Raw genomic sequence first — 16098 nt, 5'->3', positions numbered from 1 at the left:
TTTACTTGGACAATGGTTCTGAAGCTTCCTCTTGGCTCACACTATTGATTGTACACTTTGAAGTACAAAGTTATACCATTTTGTGTCTTGTTGTGAACAATGCCACACTTACTGAATATCAACTCCGAGGTGTTATTGGTCTGCTTTGTATATATAGTGACGTATCTGCCAGAGAGAGAATTTCCTTCCTAATTATGTGCAACTCTGTATCACTTTATCACCCCTTGACATTTTCCAGCAATACAGAATCTCCCAGCTGCAGCTGCTCTGTTCTGCTTCCTCCCGTTCCCACATTTCAAAGATAAAATGTAGTTATACAGCACGCAGGAAGCTGATGCAAATTTGCCCATGAGTCGGGCTGCAGTAAATTGGGATGAGCACAAAGCATCATTTTAAACCTTCCACTGCTCAAAATTCTCTCCACCCTGCCTTGAAATTCCAAAGTCAATCTCTTGCTGAAACCCTTCAGGCTCTGGGGTAGCAATTAGTGCATATGCAGAAACCCACCATCAAACATTGGGTGTGAAAGCACAAGGCACTCCGTGGCAAAATCCTGAAAGAGCAATAAATGGTACATTACATGAGCCTTTAGACCAAACCTGGAGACTTGTGGGGGGAAAAAAACAAACCACATGAGGAACTCTCTGTCAGGCAGCATCTGTAGAGGAAAATGGACAGTCAGTATTTCAGGTTGAGATGTTCAATCTGGACTTCCAGTGATGTCACAGCTGCAGATGCATGGCTGATGTTTTGCAACTGGATGCATTTTCTACTGTTCTCCCTCCCTCACCACCTCACCCCCATCAGGCTTAGAACCAAGTATCTAAGTCTATTAATACCAAGTGAGAGTATCCTTATTATCCCAGCTATTGCTGTTTAGTTCTGTAGTATGTGGAGAGGCTGCGAGGAAAGCAAGAGGGTTAGGAGGCTGAAGTTAACAATCTTTTATTTCCCTTGTATTTTGGAGCAAGAGAATGTTTTGTATGGTGGTATATAGTTGTGGGTCATAACTAGTGATTTCTCTAAAAAGGGTTTATCCGATGTGAATGAGATGTGGTGGCTGATAACTGTTCACCCACTAGGTCCAAAGGTCTGTTCCTTTTGTGCAATACCTCCTACATATTGATTAATACAAAAACAGATGAAGCATTAATTTTATTCCAGGAGAATTAGGATGTTGGAATCCACAGCCTAGAGGAGCCCCTGGCTACAGTTGGCTGATGCCATTGCCTGTTATCTCCACAGAACAGAAGCACAGCAGCCAAAACTGAACAACAGTAGGGAGAGCATCATCAAATGGTTCAAAGAACAGCAGATCCCACTGCGAGCTGGGTATGAAAAGCACAGTGATATCATAGCTCCCTGGTTTCATGGTAAGCTATTGAAATCTTTTTTTCTTTTTTCATTCTTCCTTGCTTTCATCACTTCCCCAGTGGGATTGCTAAAGTGTGGTTTGGTCTGTTTGCAGGATGCCATTGAAAGTATCGCTACTGACTTGAGTATTTCTGCAGGGGTAATATGTATCTGAGTCCAAGTGTAGGTGGCACAACTTGGGGAGGAGCCTCTACTGTAAGCCTCTTCTGTCTTGTCAGTGTAGGCCACTGTAGAGACTACACACTGCAGATATCTTGCAGTGGGAATGGGGATTAATATTTAGTGAGGATATTAGAGTGGCGATTAGCAGTGGCAGAGGTTTGCAGAAAGGAGCATTGTTTTGGTTCTTGGTAGTCAATCATCCCAGCTCTAGGATATTGCTGCAGGAGTACCTTTTGGATAATCACCTTGTTTATCTGTTTCATCAATGATAACCTTTCACCTTGAGAGATCAAAAGTGAGAATGTTTGCTGATTACCCAATGCTCATTTTGATTTACAATCCCTTGCCTGCACGCAGCAAGACCCAGACAGCATTCATGCACTAGTTGATGAGTGACAAAAAACATTAGCACCACAAAACATTCAGATTATTATTACAAGATTCAGAAAACCTAACCACCTACCCTTCACATTCAATGGCATTACCATTGTTCAGTCCCCAACTATCACTGTCAACAGTTGTTAGAAAATCACATGGATTAGCCACGTTAGATTGGGTGAGATGTTAGCTATCCTGTAGCAAATAATGGCCTGCTATTACTTCCCACAAGCCAAACCAACATGAATGGCTGTGATGTTTCATTCCCAGGTGAGCTCAACTCCTTTTATGCATGTTTTGAAAGGGAAAATAAAGCTACATCTTCGCAATTCTCTGCAGCATCTGGTGATCCTGCGATCTCTGAAAGATGCTCTGGCATCAACCTCTGAGACAAAGGCATCAAGCCTTGACAGTGTACCTGGCAGGGCCTGAAATCCTGTGCAAACCAACTGGTGGGTGTGTTCAAGGACATCTTCAGTCGCACTGCTGCAATCGGAGGTTCCCACCTGCTTCAAAAGGGCGACAGTCATATGCCAAGTGATACTCGCATCAACTGTGAAGTACTTTGAGAGGTTGGTCGTGGCCAGAGTCAACTCCTGCCTAGCAAAGACTTGGACCCACTGCAATTTGTCTATCATCACAATAAGTCTACAGTGATGCAATCTCACTAGCTCTCCATTCGGCCTTAAATTTCCTGGACAATCGAAATGCCTACATCAGGCTGCTGTTTATTGATTTCAAAACAGTGTTCAACATCATCATACTCTTGGTACTAATCAACAAGCTCCAAAACCTGGGCTCTGAATCTCCATCTGCAACTGGATCTTCACTGGGAGACCACAGTCAGTGTCGATCAGACATAACCTCTCTTCCTTGCTGACAATCAACACTGGCACGTCTCAGGATGTGTGTTTAGCCCAATGCTCTGCTCTCTCTACATCCATACTGGCAATTTATATATCTGCCAATGATGCCAATATTGTTGGCAGAATTTCAGATGGTAATGAGGAGGCGTACTGAAGGGAGATGGATCAGTTGGTTGAACAGTGTCACAACAGCCTTGAACTGATTGTGGACTTCAGGAAGGGCAAGTCGAGGGAACACATGCCAGTCCTCCTTGAGGGGTCAGCCATGGAAAGGGTGAGCAATTTCAAGTTCCTGGGTATTAACATCTCTGAAGATCTGTACTGGGCCACAACATATTGATGCAATTACAAAGAAGGCATGACAGTGGCTATATTTCATTAGGAGTTTGACGAGACTTGGTATGTCAGCAAGGACCCTAGCAAATTTCTACAGATCTACCATGGTGAGCATTCTAACTGGTTGCACCACCATCTCGTATGGATGAGCCACTACACAGAATTGAAACAAGTTGCAGAAAGTTGCAAAATCGAGGGTCCATGGACACTAGCCTCCCCAGCATCGAGGACATCTTCAAAAGGTGATCCCTCAAAGGCTGCATCCATCATTAAGGACCCTCATCACCCAGGACATGCCTTCTTCTCGTTCCTATCATCAAGGAGGAAGTACGGGAGCCTGAAAGCACTCAATATTCTAAGGACAGTTTTTTTTCCCCCCCATTGTCCATTCAGAAATCTGATGGCAACGGAGCTGTATCTACTACCACACATTTTTTTGCTATATTTTTGCACTATATTATTGCTTATAGTTGTTTTCTTTATGTATTGCACTGTACTGCTGAGGCAAAACATCATATTTAACGACATGCCAGTGATACTGAACCTGATTCTGAAGCATTTAGAGTCAAACACCACAAATCCTTTTTTTTTGCCATCTATAAGGCACAGGTCAAGAGTATGATTAGCTGTTCCGTCTTAATAGTGTCAGACTTCTTGAATTGGAGCTATACTTGTAAGGGCAAGTGGGGAGTTCCAGGAATTGCACATGGTGTCAGCAAAGGAGAAGCAGTACATTTTCAAGTTGGGATAACCTGTGCTTCCTGCTGTTTTGTCCTTGATGGCTACATCATCAACAGCTGATACTAGAATATTCGTGGCAAGTAATTGTTTAAGGTGTAGAGTTGTTGTTGTAGTTTAACTTCCTTGTGCTTAGAATTTTGAATATAATCACCTATGTGTATTTGTTCAGTAAATTTTCTAGTATTGTAGTTGATTCTGTTTGCCGATTTTGGAGGTTAGGTCACAAATGTTTCATTATCAGTTGAGGTGATATCAGTATGCAATTAAGTTGATTCGGTGTTTTCTAGAAGCTTCTTAATTTTTCTGCAACTGCCAAACCGCTTGAATCTATCTATGTCATTATGTTACATCTTATCGATGAAATTTGCTTATCTCTCTAGTCTGAGATAATTGTTAGTATTAGACATCCACACTTCTTTGTTCTTTGTCTGTCTTTGTTCTTGTAATATTTGATGAAATGGTCATAAGGTCCAGGCTTTTGTGCCTCATCCTTGACTTCTGAAGAACCACCAGATTGAAGTAACCTGATCCAACACAACCGAAGTGAATTTTATAGATGGTACACACTGCAGGCAGGGTAACATGGAGAATGGGGTTCCATTTAAGTGGGCTTCTTTGTCCTAGATGGTGTGGAGCTTGAGTGTTGTTGGAGTTGCCTCCAGTTGAGAATATTTCATTATCCTTTGGGGACCTGAGTCACTTCCCACAGATATCCAGTCTCTTCGTTGCTCTTTAATAAACATGATATGTAACAAGTTCAATTGACTTCCTGTCAAAGATGATCCCCAAGTTGTTTTTGGTGAGACTTTGTGATGGTTATACCATTTGAATACCGAGGAGTGATGGTGGTTGTTGTAGCCACTGATCATTGATTAGTTAAGTGGAAGGTTCACTAGACATTTTACAAAGGGGGCAATGAGATCAGCCTGACTTGCTACATCTGTTTTAACCATGTGACCATTTCTAATGAGATATTCTGAACTATTGTACCTGAGATGCACCTTGGTGCTGGCTTTACTAAATGAAATAGTTTGTTTCAATACTCAAAAACAAGTCTCCACCCAAATTCTACAACAAATATTGAATTAGTAGCTGAAAGGAGAATTATTGAAACGTTTTTTTAAAATGTAAGGCTCAAACAAAAATTTCAAATGCAAAGCTTTGCAACTTGGAAAAACTGCAAATCAAAAAACTAAAATTTAACCTTTAAAAGAAAAGCAAGCAAAGTTTGTGTTCACCTGTTATGTACTACCATATGATGAGAAGTTTGTTGCCTTCTCATGCTAGTCAAATTCACTAGTTCTGTTGATTAGGAAACTCATGACTTTGAGAACATCTGTCTTTAACATTTGATGCACAATAAACCCTTGATTTAAAGGTTTAGGCCACTGACGACTTTGTACTTTTGTCTTCTACTCACTGCTTGCCTGTGTCTCTCACTCCCATTCATTAGAGACTTGTGTTCAGGGTCTCAGCCCTTTTGCACAAGTCATTGAAGATGACACAATAGCTTGATTGCTCCCATGAAAGGAATCTTCAGCAGCTCCAGCAAATAGAATGACCCTGTAAATGATCCATGAGGGCAATAATCTATTTAAGCACAAGGCATTGAAAATGTAGACTGCTGGCATATCTTCCATTGTTCCTGTGTTACATATTAAATCATCAGTGATTCTTTAGTCTTTCTGTAAGATCAGGGAGTAGACATTGGCTTCATTAAACTTTTTAAAATGTTTAATAGCAGTGAGAGGTTGAAAATGTCCTTGAATACTCCCACCAGTTGGTTGGCACAGTTTTTCAGAGCCTTACCAGGTACTCCATCTGGATCTTTCGCCATGCAAGGGTTCACTCTCTTTAAAGACAGCCTAACATCGGCTTCTAAAACAGATCACAGGGTCATCAGGTGCAGCAGGGATCTTCACAGCTGTGGTTGTATTCTCCCTTTCAAAGCGAGCAGAGAAGGCATTGAGTTCATCTGGTAGTGAAGCATCACTGCCGTTCATGCCATTGGGAAGTAATGTCTTGCGAACCCTACCAGAATTGCCGTGCATCCGATGCCGCCTCCAACCTCATTCAAAATTATCTCTTCGTCCTGAAATAGCCCTCCACAAATCATACCTGGTTTTCAGTAGGCTAATCAGTAGATTTGCTTATCGTTTACTTGAGTTTTTTTTCCTGCACTAAACTCTTCTCCCTTGATCTGCAAATCTTCACCTTGAAATAATCATTAACTGAACTTCCTTAGCCCTATTTAACAGAGAATCCTGAAGAGTCATTTGCCTTCAGCTGAAGAAATCTCTTCTCATCCCTCATGAATAACAAGCTCTTGTTTTTAAAAAAAATATTAAAAATACAAAATGTTGGAAATACTCAGCAGGTCTGTCAGCATTTATGGAAAGAGTTCTTTGACCTGAAATGTTAATGTTAACCTTTCACTTATTGAGAGTCTCTGATATTTTAGATTTTCTCATTACAGATATCCCAGCCAGGGGAATCGTTGCCACCTCATCTATCCTATAAAGCACCATTTTAAAAACTGGCGTAAGCTCACTGAAACAGGCAGCTTCCGTAGTCCAGAGGGTGCACTTCCAGCCTGCTTGATCCACCCTGTTTCATCCACCCTGTTTCTTCTCTCCCCCTCCCCCCCCCCCCCCATCAACCTCACCAAACACCTAGGATTGTCTGATTTTTTTTTAAACTAGAGAACCTGGAAGGAAGATTGTCAAAAAGAAATATTTTAGACGGTGGTTAGATGCACAGCTTTTACGAGCAAAGGCAGATTGAATTGTAGTATTCAAAATTATCTGAGGACAAAATATGCAGGGTGGTTTTATGGAGAAGGCTGGTACTGGGTATAGCAAGATTGCCCTTGCCCGAGTTGAATAGCCTTATTCCATGCAGTACACCTGTGTGACTTTCTACCCTAAACCTGTTTTCTTCCTTGTGACTCTTGACCTTTAAACCCATTTTTTTTTTTGCTTTTCAAAGTTTTTGTATCTTGAGGTCAATCAAGGTATCTAGGAATTGCAGATGACATTTTTATTTACGGGAGGTTTAAGATTGTGTGGTTTGGTCATAGAGTATCTAATTCTACACAGACTGAATGACTGGCCAAGACTGGGGCCTAGCTAAGAAGCATCCACAGCATACTGGTTTATTTTTAGGCATTATAACAAGACGAGAGGCTGAGGACCTCCTGAGAAAGAAGACAACTGGATCATTTCTAATCAGAATCAGTGAGCGGATGACTGGTTACTGCCTGTCCTATCGAAGCAGTGATGGGTACAAGCACTTCCTGATTGACTCCTCCAAGGACTCGTACACATTCTTCGGTGTAGACCAGTTACAGCATGCAACACTTGCAGACTTGGTAGAGTACCACAAGGTAAGAATTATTCTCCATATTGCTCAAAAAAAACAAAGGTCATAGTGCAAGAGGTTATTTTGCCCATTGTGTCAATGTTGAGTATTTACAAGTGTAACCTGTATTTCCTATCCTTGTGTCTTGTGCTCCTTCCTACACACTTGAAGTATCATGCCAGAAGAAATGGGAGCAAAAGTAGGCCATTTGGCTCATTGAGTTTGCTCAGTCATTTGATCATGGCTGATTTATTTTCCCTCTAATACCATTCTCCTGCATTCTCTAACCTTTGATCTACTTCCTAATCAAGAACCTATCAACCTCTGCTTTGGTTTCCACAGCTCTCTGAGGCAGTGAATTCCAGGGATTCATTTCATCCTGCTGTCATTTGAATGGGATCCTGGTCAATATGACATTCCTTGGTCGAGTTTCCAGTTTTTGCTTTCTCTAAATCTGATAGCCAACTGATGTATTAAAAACTGTTAAGGGGGATTCAAATTATAACTTTAAGCCCTAATGTAGTAATTGTTTATTGTTGTCATGTGAAAATAAACAAGGCTAAAACATGTACCTCAATGCAGTGAAAAGCTGTTTTGCTTGCTGTTTATACAGATCAAGTATTACATAATGTATTGAGGTACCTATTTTAGCCTTGTTTATTTTCTACCTGAAGGAAAGGAAAAGAGAAGAAAGAATGATCAGGGTGGGTGGGTTATTTGATGATGCTAATAGTTGCTTCACTGAGGCAACAAGAAGTGTAGATGGAGTTCATGGAGGGGAGGATGATGTGCTGAGCATTGTCCACCACTTTGCAGTTTACCGTCTCATGCAGAGCAGTTGCCATACCAAACCCATTGTGCATCCACACAGGATGCTTTCTATGATGCATTGACTAAACATTGATTTGGGTTGATTTGGGGGTTGGTGGGGGGGGGGGGGGGGGGGGGGGAGAAAGCAGAAGCCTTGGTGAGCTTTCTTTTCTGTGGCATCTATGTGTTGACATCAAACTCTTCTAATCAATGTGTGAATGTAAAGTTAGATATGAGGCCATGTGACATAGGAGCAGAATTGGGTTATTCAACCCATCGAGTCTGAACCACCATTCTATCATGGCTGATTTGTTATCCCTCTGAGCCTCATTTTCCTACCTTCTCTCTGTAACCTTTGTCACCCTGTCTACTCAAGAAACTATTGACCACCACTTTAAATAAGCGCAATGACTTGGACTCTACCATGTCTGTAGCAATGGATTCCATAGATTCACCACCCTCTGGCTAAAGAAATTCTTCCTCATCTGTTCTAAAGTGATGTCCTTCTATTGATCTGCTGCCCTCTAGTCCTAGACTCCCCTCACTATAGGAAATATCTTCTGCACGTCCTCTATCTAGGAGTTTTAATGAGATTCCCCCTGCACCCCAGTCCTCTAAACTCCTGTGAGTACAGGACCAGAACCATCAAACTTTCCTTGTATGTTAACTCTTTCAATCCTGGGAACATTCTTGTGAACTTCCTCTGGACCCTCTGCAATCTTTTGTTAGATAAAGGGCCCAAAACTGCTCTCAAAACCTCATGCAGTCTGACCAATGCCTTATAAAGCCTCAGTATTACATCCTTGCTTTTATATTCTAGTCTTCTCAAAATGAATGAGATGTGAAATAATTTTGAACCTTATTTGTGATTTGAAGTGTATTGCATAATTTTAATGCCTTGAACATAACCATTGTTTTGGCTGCATGCAGTGACAGTTTCCTAATCTTGAACCTTACTTTTGTCAGGATGAACCAATCACACTTGCAGGTGCTGAACTCTTGCGTGAACCTTGTGGCCAACAGGGGGACCCTCCAGACTATGACTATCTCTTCAACTGAGGCCAAACATCCAGCGTCCACGACCATTATTGACTGCCTTCATTTTAGTGAAGAACTGGGTGAAGTTATTGAGCTTGCCAATTAAGTTATGCTTCCTCTAAGAAGCTCTAGTGTTGTGTAAAAGGAGGGGAGGGGAAGTTTAGAATCAAAATAAACAGTATTTGCTCATCTATATTTTTACAGAACAAGTTTACATCTGGGTTGAACATCAGTTACATTTTTGGAAGGACCATGTTGCAATGGTGCACACCTGCTATATTACAGATTAAGAATCTTTTCTGTAGAGTTTGAACTAAACTATGCAAGTACACTTAATTTACCAGTAGATGAAAAATACATTGTACAGTTAATTTGTATTTTCCCCTTGTTGATTGATGGGGTTACACTAGTGATGCAAGCCTCTTAATCTTATCATTATATTGTGAAAAAAATGTATTTTCATACAGCTGCCAATTTTTTTAAATGAATTGTGCTGTCTGCATAATTTAGGAAAATAAAGGGAAATTGAAGAACCATGTGTTCTACAGTTAAGTAGGATAATTTCTAAAAATTATCTAAGCTATTGAATTTTCCAATTATTGTTGTACTTTGTATTTAATAAAGTGGAACGATGACTATAGTTAATCCTTTTGTTAAATGCCTGGACATTCCAGTCATCAGTGAGGCTGGTCTACAAAGAATGCAGTTAGCTAATTCAGTTGCCTGATTTATAATCAAAAATGGAATTTGTCGGACAAGGCAGCTGGATCCTTAACAATGGGTCTTTAAGTGGTGTATGGTCTGCCTAACGAAGCAAGATGTAGGTCATCTTGGGAATGTGCAGCTGTTCAGTTATTGAGATCCATAAGTGATGCCTGATCTGTGGTTTCATTTCTTTAAAATTTCTGATATCCAATGCAAGTAGGTTTTTTTTCCATTTTTTGGTTAAAGTCTACTAGATCAGGTAGGCAACTTCGTTGGCATGGATGAGTTGGGTTGAAGGGCCTGTTTCTATGCTGTAATACTCATCGACAGGAAGTTATGTGCAGCTTATATTTAAAAAATAATGATTTGCTTAGGCTGCATCTGGGGTGTTGTATTCAATTCTGGTTGCAGAATTTAAAGATGTGGAGACTTTGCAGAGGGTGTTACCCAGCTACTGCTTGGATTAGAGAGCATGACTGCAAGGAGAGGTTGGACAAACTTGGGCTGTTTTCTCTGGAGTGGTGGATGCTGAGGAAAGGCATGACAGGTTTGGAAAATTTATGCAACTCGTTGATAAACAGCCAGTATGTTTTCCCTGGGGTTGAAATGTATAATACTCGGTCATGCACTTAAGGTGAGAGGGGGGGAAGTTCAAAGCTGGCTAGTGATGGAGCAAATATGATAGTTGTTCAAGATTTTCTTGGATGGGCACATGGATATGCAGAAAATGGAGGACTATGGGCATTATGTAGGTAGAAACAATTAGTTTAGTTAAGTAGTTAATTATTTCACGCAGCATCATGGTGTGACTTATTTATTCCTCTTCCCCATTTTCTAACTCTGGCTCCTCATCCTTTTTTTTTCCAGTCGTGATGAAGGGTCTCAGCCTGTAATGTCCACTATACTCTTTTATTTCCATAGATACTGCCTGCCTGCTGAGTTCATAGAAACATAGAAAACCTACAGCACAATACAGGCCCTTTGACCCACAAATCTGTACCGAACATCTGTACCTTAGAAATTACCTCGGGTTACCCATAGCCCTCTATTTTTCTAAGCTCCGTGTACCTGTCCAGGAGTCTCTTAAAAAATCCAATTGTATCTGCCTCCACCACCGTCGCTGGCAGCCCATTCCACGCACTCACCACTCTCTGTGTATTTAAAAAAAACTTACCCCTGACATCTCCTCTGTACCTGCTTCCAAGCACCTTAAAACTGTGCCCCCTCATGTTAGCCATTTCAGCCCTGGGAAAAAGCCTCTGACTATCCACACAATCAATGCCTTTCATCATCTTATATATCTCTATCAGGTCATTTTCATCCTCCATCGCTCCAAGGAAAAAAGGCTGATTTCAGTCAACCTATTCTCATAAGGCATCTTCCCCAATCCAGGCAGCATCCTTGTAAATCTCCTCTGCACCTTTCCTATGGTTTCCACATCCTTCCTGTAGTGAGGTGACCAGAACTGAGCGCAGTACTCCAAGTGGGGTCTGACCAGGGTCCTATATAGCTACAACATTACCTCTCGGCTCCTAAACTCAGTCCCATGATTGATGAAGGCCAATGCACTATATGCTCTCTTAACAATAGACAATAGGTGCAGAGGTAGACCATTTGGCCCTTTGAGCCTGCACTGCTATTCTGAGATCATGGCTGATCATCTACTATCAATACCCGGTTCCTGCCTTGTCCCTATAACCCTTAATTCCCCTATCCATAGGATACCTATCCAGCTCCTTCTTGAAAGCATCCAGAGAATTGGCCTCCACTGCCTTCTGAGGCAGTGCATTCCACACCTCCACAACTCTCTGGGAGAAGAAGTTCCTCCTCAACTCTGTCCTAAATGGCCTACCCCTTATTCTTAAACCATGCCCTCTGGTACTGGACTGTCCCAGCATCTGGAACATATTTCCTGCCTCAATCTTGTCCAATCCCTTAATAATCTTATATGTCTCAATCACAGGTTAACCACAGAGTCAACCTTCGTAGCAGCTTTGAGTGTCCTATGGACTTGGACCCCAAGATCCCTCTGATCCTCCACACTGCTGAGAGTCTTACCATTAATACTATATTCTGCCATCATATTTGACCTACCAAAATGAACCACCTCGCACTTATCTGGATTGAATTCCATCTGCCACTTCTCAGCCCAGTTTTGCATCCTATCAATGTCCCGATGTAACCTCTGACAGCCCTCCACACTATCCACAACACCCCCAACCTTTGTGTCATCAGCAAATTTACTAACCCATCTCTCCAATCCCTCATTCAGGTCATTTATAAAAATCACAAAGAGTGGTGGTCCCAGAACAGATCCCTGAGGCACTCCACTGGTCACCGACCTCCATGCAGAATATGACCGGGCTCCAGCTACTCTTTGTCTTCTGTGGGCAAGCCAGTTCTGGATCCACAAAGCAATGTCCCCTTGGATCCCATGCCTCCTTACTTTCTCAATAAGCCTTGCATGGGGTACCTTGTCCTTCAGAGTTTTGTGTGTGTTGCCTGAATCTGCAACTTTTCTCTTGTTTGGCATGGAGTATATTGTTTTTCTGTGACGTGTCCATTAATCTAACTGAATTTTATTATTTCTGCTGTTCAAACAATCGTTGGCATCACCATGTTACGCCTTGTTTCCCATCACAATAAGTGATGCACGTAGGAAATTACATATGCGAGAATTAAACTATATTAGCAAAACCTGCACAATTGTGAATGTTAGCCTGATCTGAAATGATTTCCTTCCTTTTGACATCTGCCAAGTGGGCCTCCTAGCTTACCTGGCTGTCAAACTGTCAGAGATTGAATGTATCTGGTAGAGGAATATTGAAAGTTGTTTGAAATCACTAATTTAAAATTTATACATTTGACCCTAAACCATGCACCAATATGAAGTCCAAATTCAAAAACAAAACTGCAAATTAAATAATACTTCATTGAAACTCTTCATTCAACAAAATGGAAACCTGTTCCTGCAATGGCCAACCTAGTGTAGAGTTTGTCAACCTTCTTTCCCGAAAACACAAACCACCCCTTCTCTAATGCCACCAGCTCTAATCCTGTATCTTCATTATATCCCTCTATCTTCTTCGTATTCATGTGTCCATCTAAAATGTCTCTTTAAAAACCCCTATATCAGAAAATGCATTCCTGGCATCCACCGTCCTAAGTATATTAAAAAAGAATGACTCTTGCCCCTTGCATCCCCTTTGACGGTGAAGGGATAGGTTCAATGCATACCCTCTGCAATTGGACAGTTCCACCCTCGTCTACTCTGTCTATGCCCCTCATAATCTTGTAAACCTCAGTCAGATCTCCCCTCAGCCTTGGCTGCTCCAGAGAAAACATGCACTCTAATCCAGGCAACATTATGGGGAAACCTCTTCAGTACCCCCTCCGAGGCCTCAACACCCTTCCTATAGTGGGGCAATCAGAACTGTGTGCAATACTCCAGTTGTGGCCTAACCACAATTCTATAAAGTTGCAATATAACCTCTTGACTTTTGAATTCAATGCCTTGACTAATAAAAACAAGCATTCCATAAGCTGCCTTAACCACCCTATTGACTTGTGTAGCCATTTTCAAGGAGCTATGAATTTGGACCCCATGATCTCTCTGCTCAGCATCACCAGTAACAGTGTACTATCTCCTTGCATTTGCATTACCAAGATGCATCTCACATTTATGTGTGTTAAACTCCATCTGCCATTTCTCTGACCATATCTGCAACTGATCTTGGTATCATCCACAAACTTACTAACCTACCCTTCTACATTTTTCAGCCAGGTCATTTGTATACATCACAAAGAGCATAGTTCCCTGCACAGCTTCCTGCAGAACTCCACTAATTACAGACTTCCAGCTTGAATAGTCCCTTCTGTGCTGCTTTGATGACTGCATTACTGCTGCTTTATGAACCAATGCTGAGCTAGTCAATTTGCCTCCAGCTTCCACTATGATACCTTGACTATATCTTTTCCCGTCCTGTCTCCTGTAAAAATGCATTAGGATCCCTTAAGACACAGTTCTTAGTCTCTGCCATATCTATTCCCAGCATGAGGCTTTGCTTTCCTCTCCAGGACCTCAGATGTGCTCCTTCAAAGAAACAGGTTTCCCTTCCTCCACCATTGCACCTTCACCTCCATTTCTCAGACACCTGTGCTCAACCCATCTAACTGCACCTTTACAAGGGTAGAGTTCATCTTGTCCTTGCCTACCACCCCATGAGCCTCCCTATCCAACACATCATTCTCCAAAACATCTGCCATCTTCAATGAGACCGTGAAGACCAAATACATCTTTACTTCCAACCCGCTCTTCTCTCTGCAGGGATTGTTGTCTATGTGATCCCTTTGTCCATTCATTCCTTCCCACAAATCTCCTCCTGCCACTCATACCTCCAAGCAACAGAAATGCTACAACTACGCAATCACTTCCTCCCTCATCTCCATTCAGGGCCCCAGACAGTCCTTCCAGGTGAGGCGACACCTTCACCTAGGAATCTGTTGGGCTCGTCTACTCTATCCAGTGCTCCCAATGTAGTAGATCGGGCGGCTGGTGGCCAACCACTTCCATTCCTATTCCCATTGACATGATGGTCCATGGTCTCCTCTTCTGTCAAAATGAAGCCACTCAAGTTGGAGCAACATTTCATATTTTTCCCCTTCTTCCTCTTGCCCCTCTCTGGCTTCTTACTACTTCTCCTTACCTCCCTATCACCCCCAGTACCTCCTCTTCTCTTTCTCCTATGGTCCAATCTCCTCTTCTATCAGATTCCATCTTCTTCAGCCCTTTGCTTTTTCCACCTATCGTCTCCCACCTTCTTACTTCGTTTCCCTTCTTTCACCCACCTGACTTCACCTATCACCTTCTAGGCTATCCTCCCCACCAACTTATTGTTGTGTCTTCCCCCTTCCTCTCTAGTCCTGAAGTTTTCAGCTGAAAATGTTGACTTCTTCTCCACAGATGCTCTCTGTTTACCTGAGGTCCCTAGCATTTTGTGTGCGTTCTTTTGTCTAGGCCTAATGGCAGAATGCATTTTGGAACTTGCTGGTACTTGTGACCAGCATGTTCTGGGATTTCCTAAATATGCACAACTGCAGCAATTTAAACAGCCTGGATTGCTGTTTAAATCCAGGATCTGAACAGATGTTAGCGCACAGATAGAGTAATCCATTTACTCCAGCTTAAACTGAACATGTCAGTTTGGAGAAAACTTTTTTTAAAGCTGGGATGTGTATGATCCAGGAATTAAATGGCTATACCTAATATCTCACTGATTCATTGAATAAAACTGTTCATATTATGGGCAATCAATTTCTGCTACCGTGAGATCTCACTGCATGCAGTAACTCAAATGGCTAAGTAGCATTTGTTGTGTTACTGCCTTCATTAATGCAGCTCCAGTCCTTCATTGCAGCTGCTTGCATCTCTCCATTTCCCACTTGCTGCCAACTAATAGATAGCACTGATTTACTAATGAGACAGCACAGACAACATAATTTGGTCATGGTTATAGGAGACAAGAGATTGCAAATGCTGGATGCTGGAACCAGAAGCAATCTGTGGGGGTAAATTGATTACTGATGGTGCAGCTCACAACTGCGTCAAGACTAATGGCGGAGATAGAACACAGCCAGCACATGTCCTTATCGTCATTATGAGCAGGAATGGTACCGGCCTAGATCGATAAAATGGATGGGTAGACCTGAAGTCAAAATAAACAGCCGATGAAATAAAAACAGAAGATAGCAGGAACACACCACAATTCAGGCTGCATCTGTGGATCTCAGCATCCATCGGACCTGATTTATGATCCCAACGTTATCAGTTTTTAAAACAGATCTTAGTGGTCAATATTACTGTAACATCTGGAAGGGTTATAAAATACAGTATGTTAAAATGTTCCTCCTAAAAATAACTAACTGCCATTCCCATCAGTTGGAAGCCAACTTCAATGAGAAGAATAGTTCTGTACATTTATTGTGAAACCTGTTCCGCATTTACAAAAGCCAAAAAGCACTATTTTAGCTCATCCAAATTCAGTAACTGTAGTACTTAAAATGTCATAAATTAATTGCCTTTTGAAATGTGATACAATAGAAATCTGCAGAACAGGAAAGTAAAATGTAATTTTACAGTGTTCAAGCAAAACCTTCTCCAATGGAATTTGGTAGGGCTGAGTTAAGTTTTATAGCTCCACGAATATTGAACCAAGATTCAAAGCACTAGGTGTCAAACATTGCACGATGAAGTGTAGCTGGGATGTCTATAAATATTCCTTAAAACTTGGTTTCCACCCTGGTGCATATTCTCTGTAAAAAAAAAAAG

At 41.6% G+C, this 16098-nt stretch overlaps 2 protein-coding genes across 4 annotated transcripts in view; one reads left to right on the top strand and one right to left on the bottom strand.

The window, feature by feature from the left end:
* Nucleotides 1–9721, top strand: part of sh2d4a (SH2 domain containing 4A) — a 57180-nt gene extending 47459 nt beyond the window's left edge. For 2 of the 3 annotated variants that reach the window (XM_072256348.1, XM_072256347.1), the window contains exons 7-9: nt 1246–1373; nt 7022–7242; nt 8994–9721. In XM_072256348.1, coding sequence (XP_072112449.1) covers nt 1246–1373; nt 7022–7242; nt 8994–9086 — 442 coding nt within the window. In that variant the 3' untranslated portion in view covers nt 9087–9721. The remainder of the gene's footprint in view (nt 1–1245; nt 1374–7021; nt 7243–8993) is intronic. The other variant, XM_072256349.1, reaches the window with a different exon arrangement.
* Nucleotides 9722–15660: 5939 nt separating this feature from the next.
* Nucleotides 15661–16098, bottom strand: part of LOC140196701 (chondroitin sulfate N-acetylgalactosaminyltransferase 1-like) — a 197328-nt gene continuing 196890 nt past the window's right edge. Inside the window, exon 9 of the transcript XR_011885779.1 lies at nt 15661–16082. The gene's annotated coding sequence lies outside the window, so the exon portion shown is untranslated. The remainder of the gene's footprint in view (nt 16083–16098) is intronic.

The sequence above is a fragment of the Mobula birostris genome, chromosome 4 (assembly GCF_030028105.1).
Source record: "Mobula birostris isolate sMobBir1 chromosome 4, sMobBir1.hap1, whole genome shotgun sequence".
NCBI classification, from domain to species: domain Eukaryota; kingdom Metazoa; phylum Chordata; class Chondrichthyes; order Myliobatiformes; family Myliobatidae; genus Mobula; species Mobula birostris.
The sequence above is the reverse complement of the archived record's forward strand: the minus strand, read 5'-3'. Positions and strand labels throughout refer to the sequence as shown.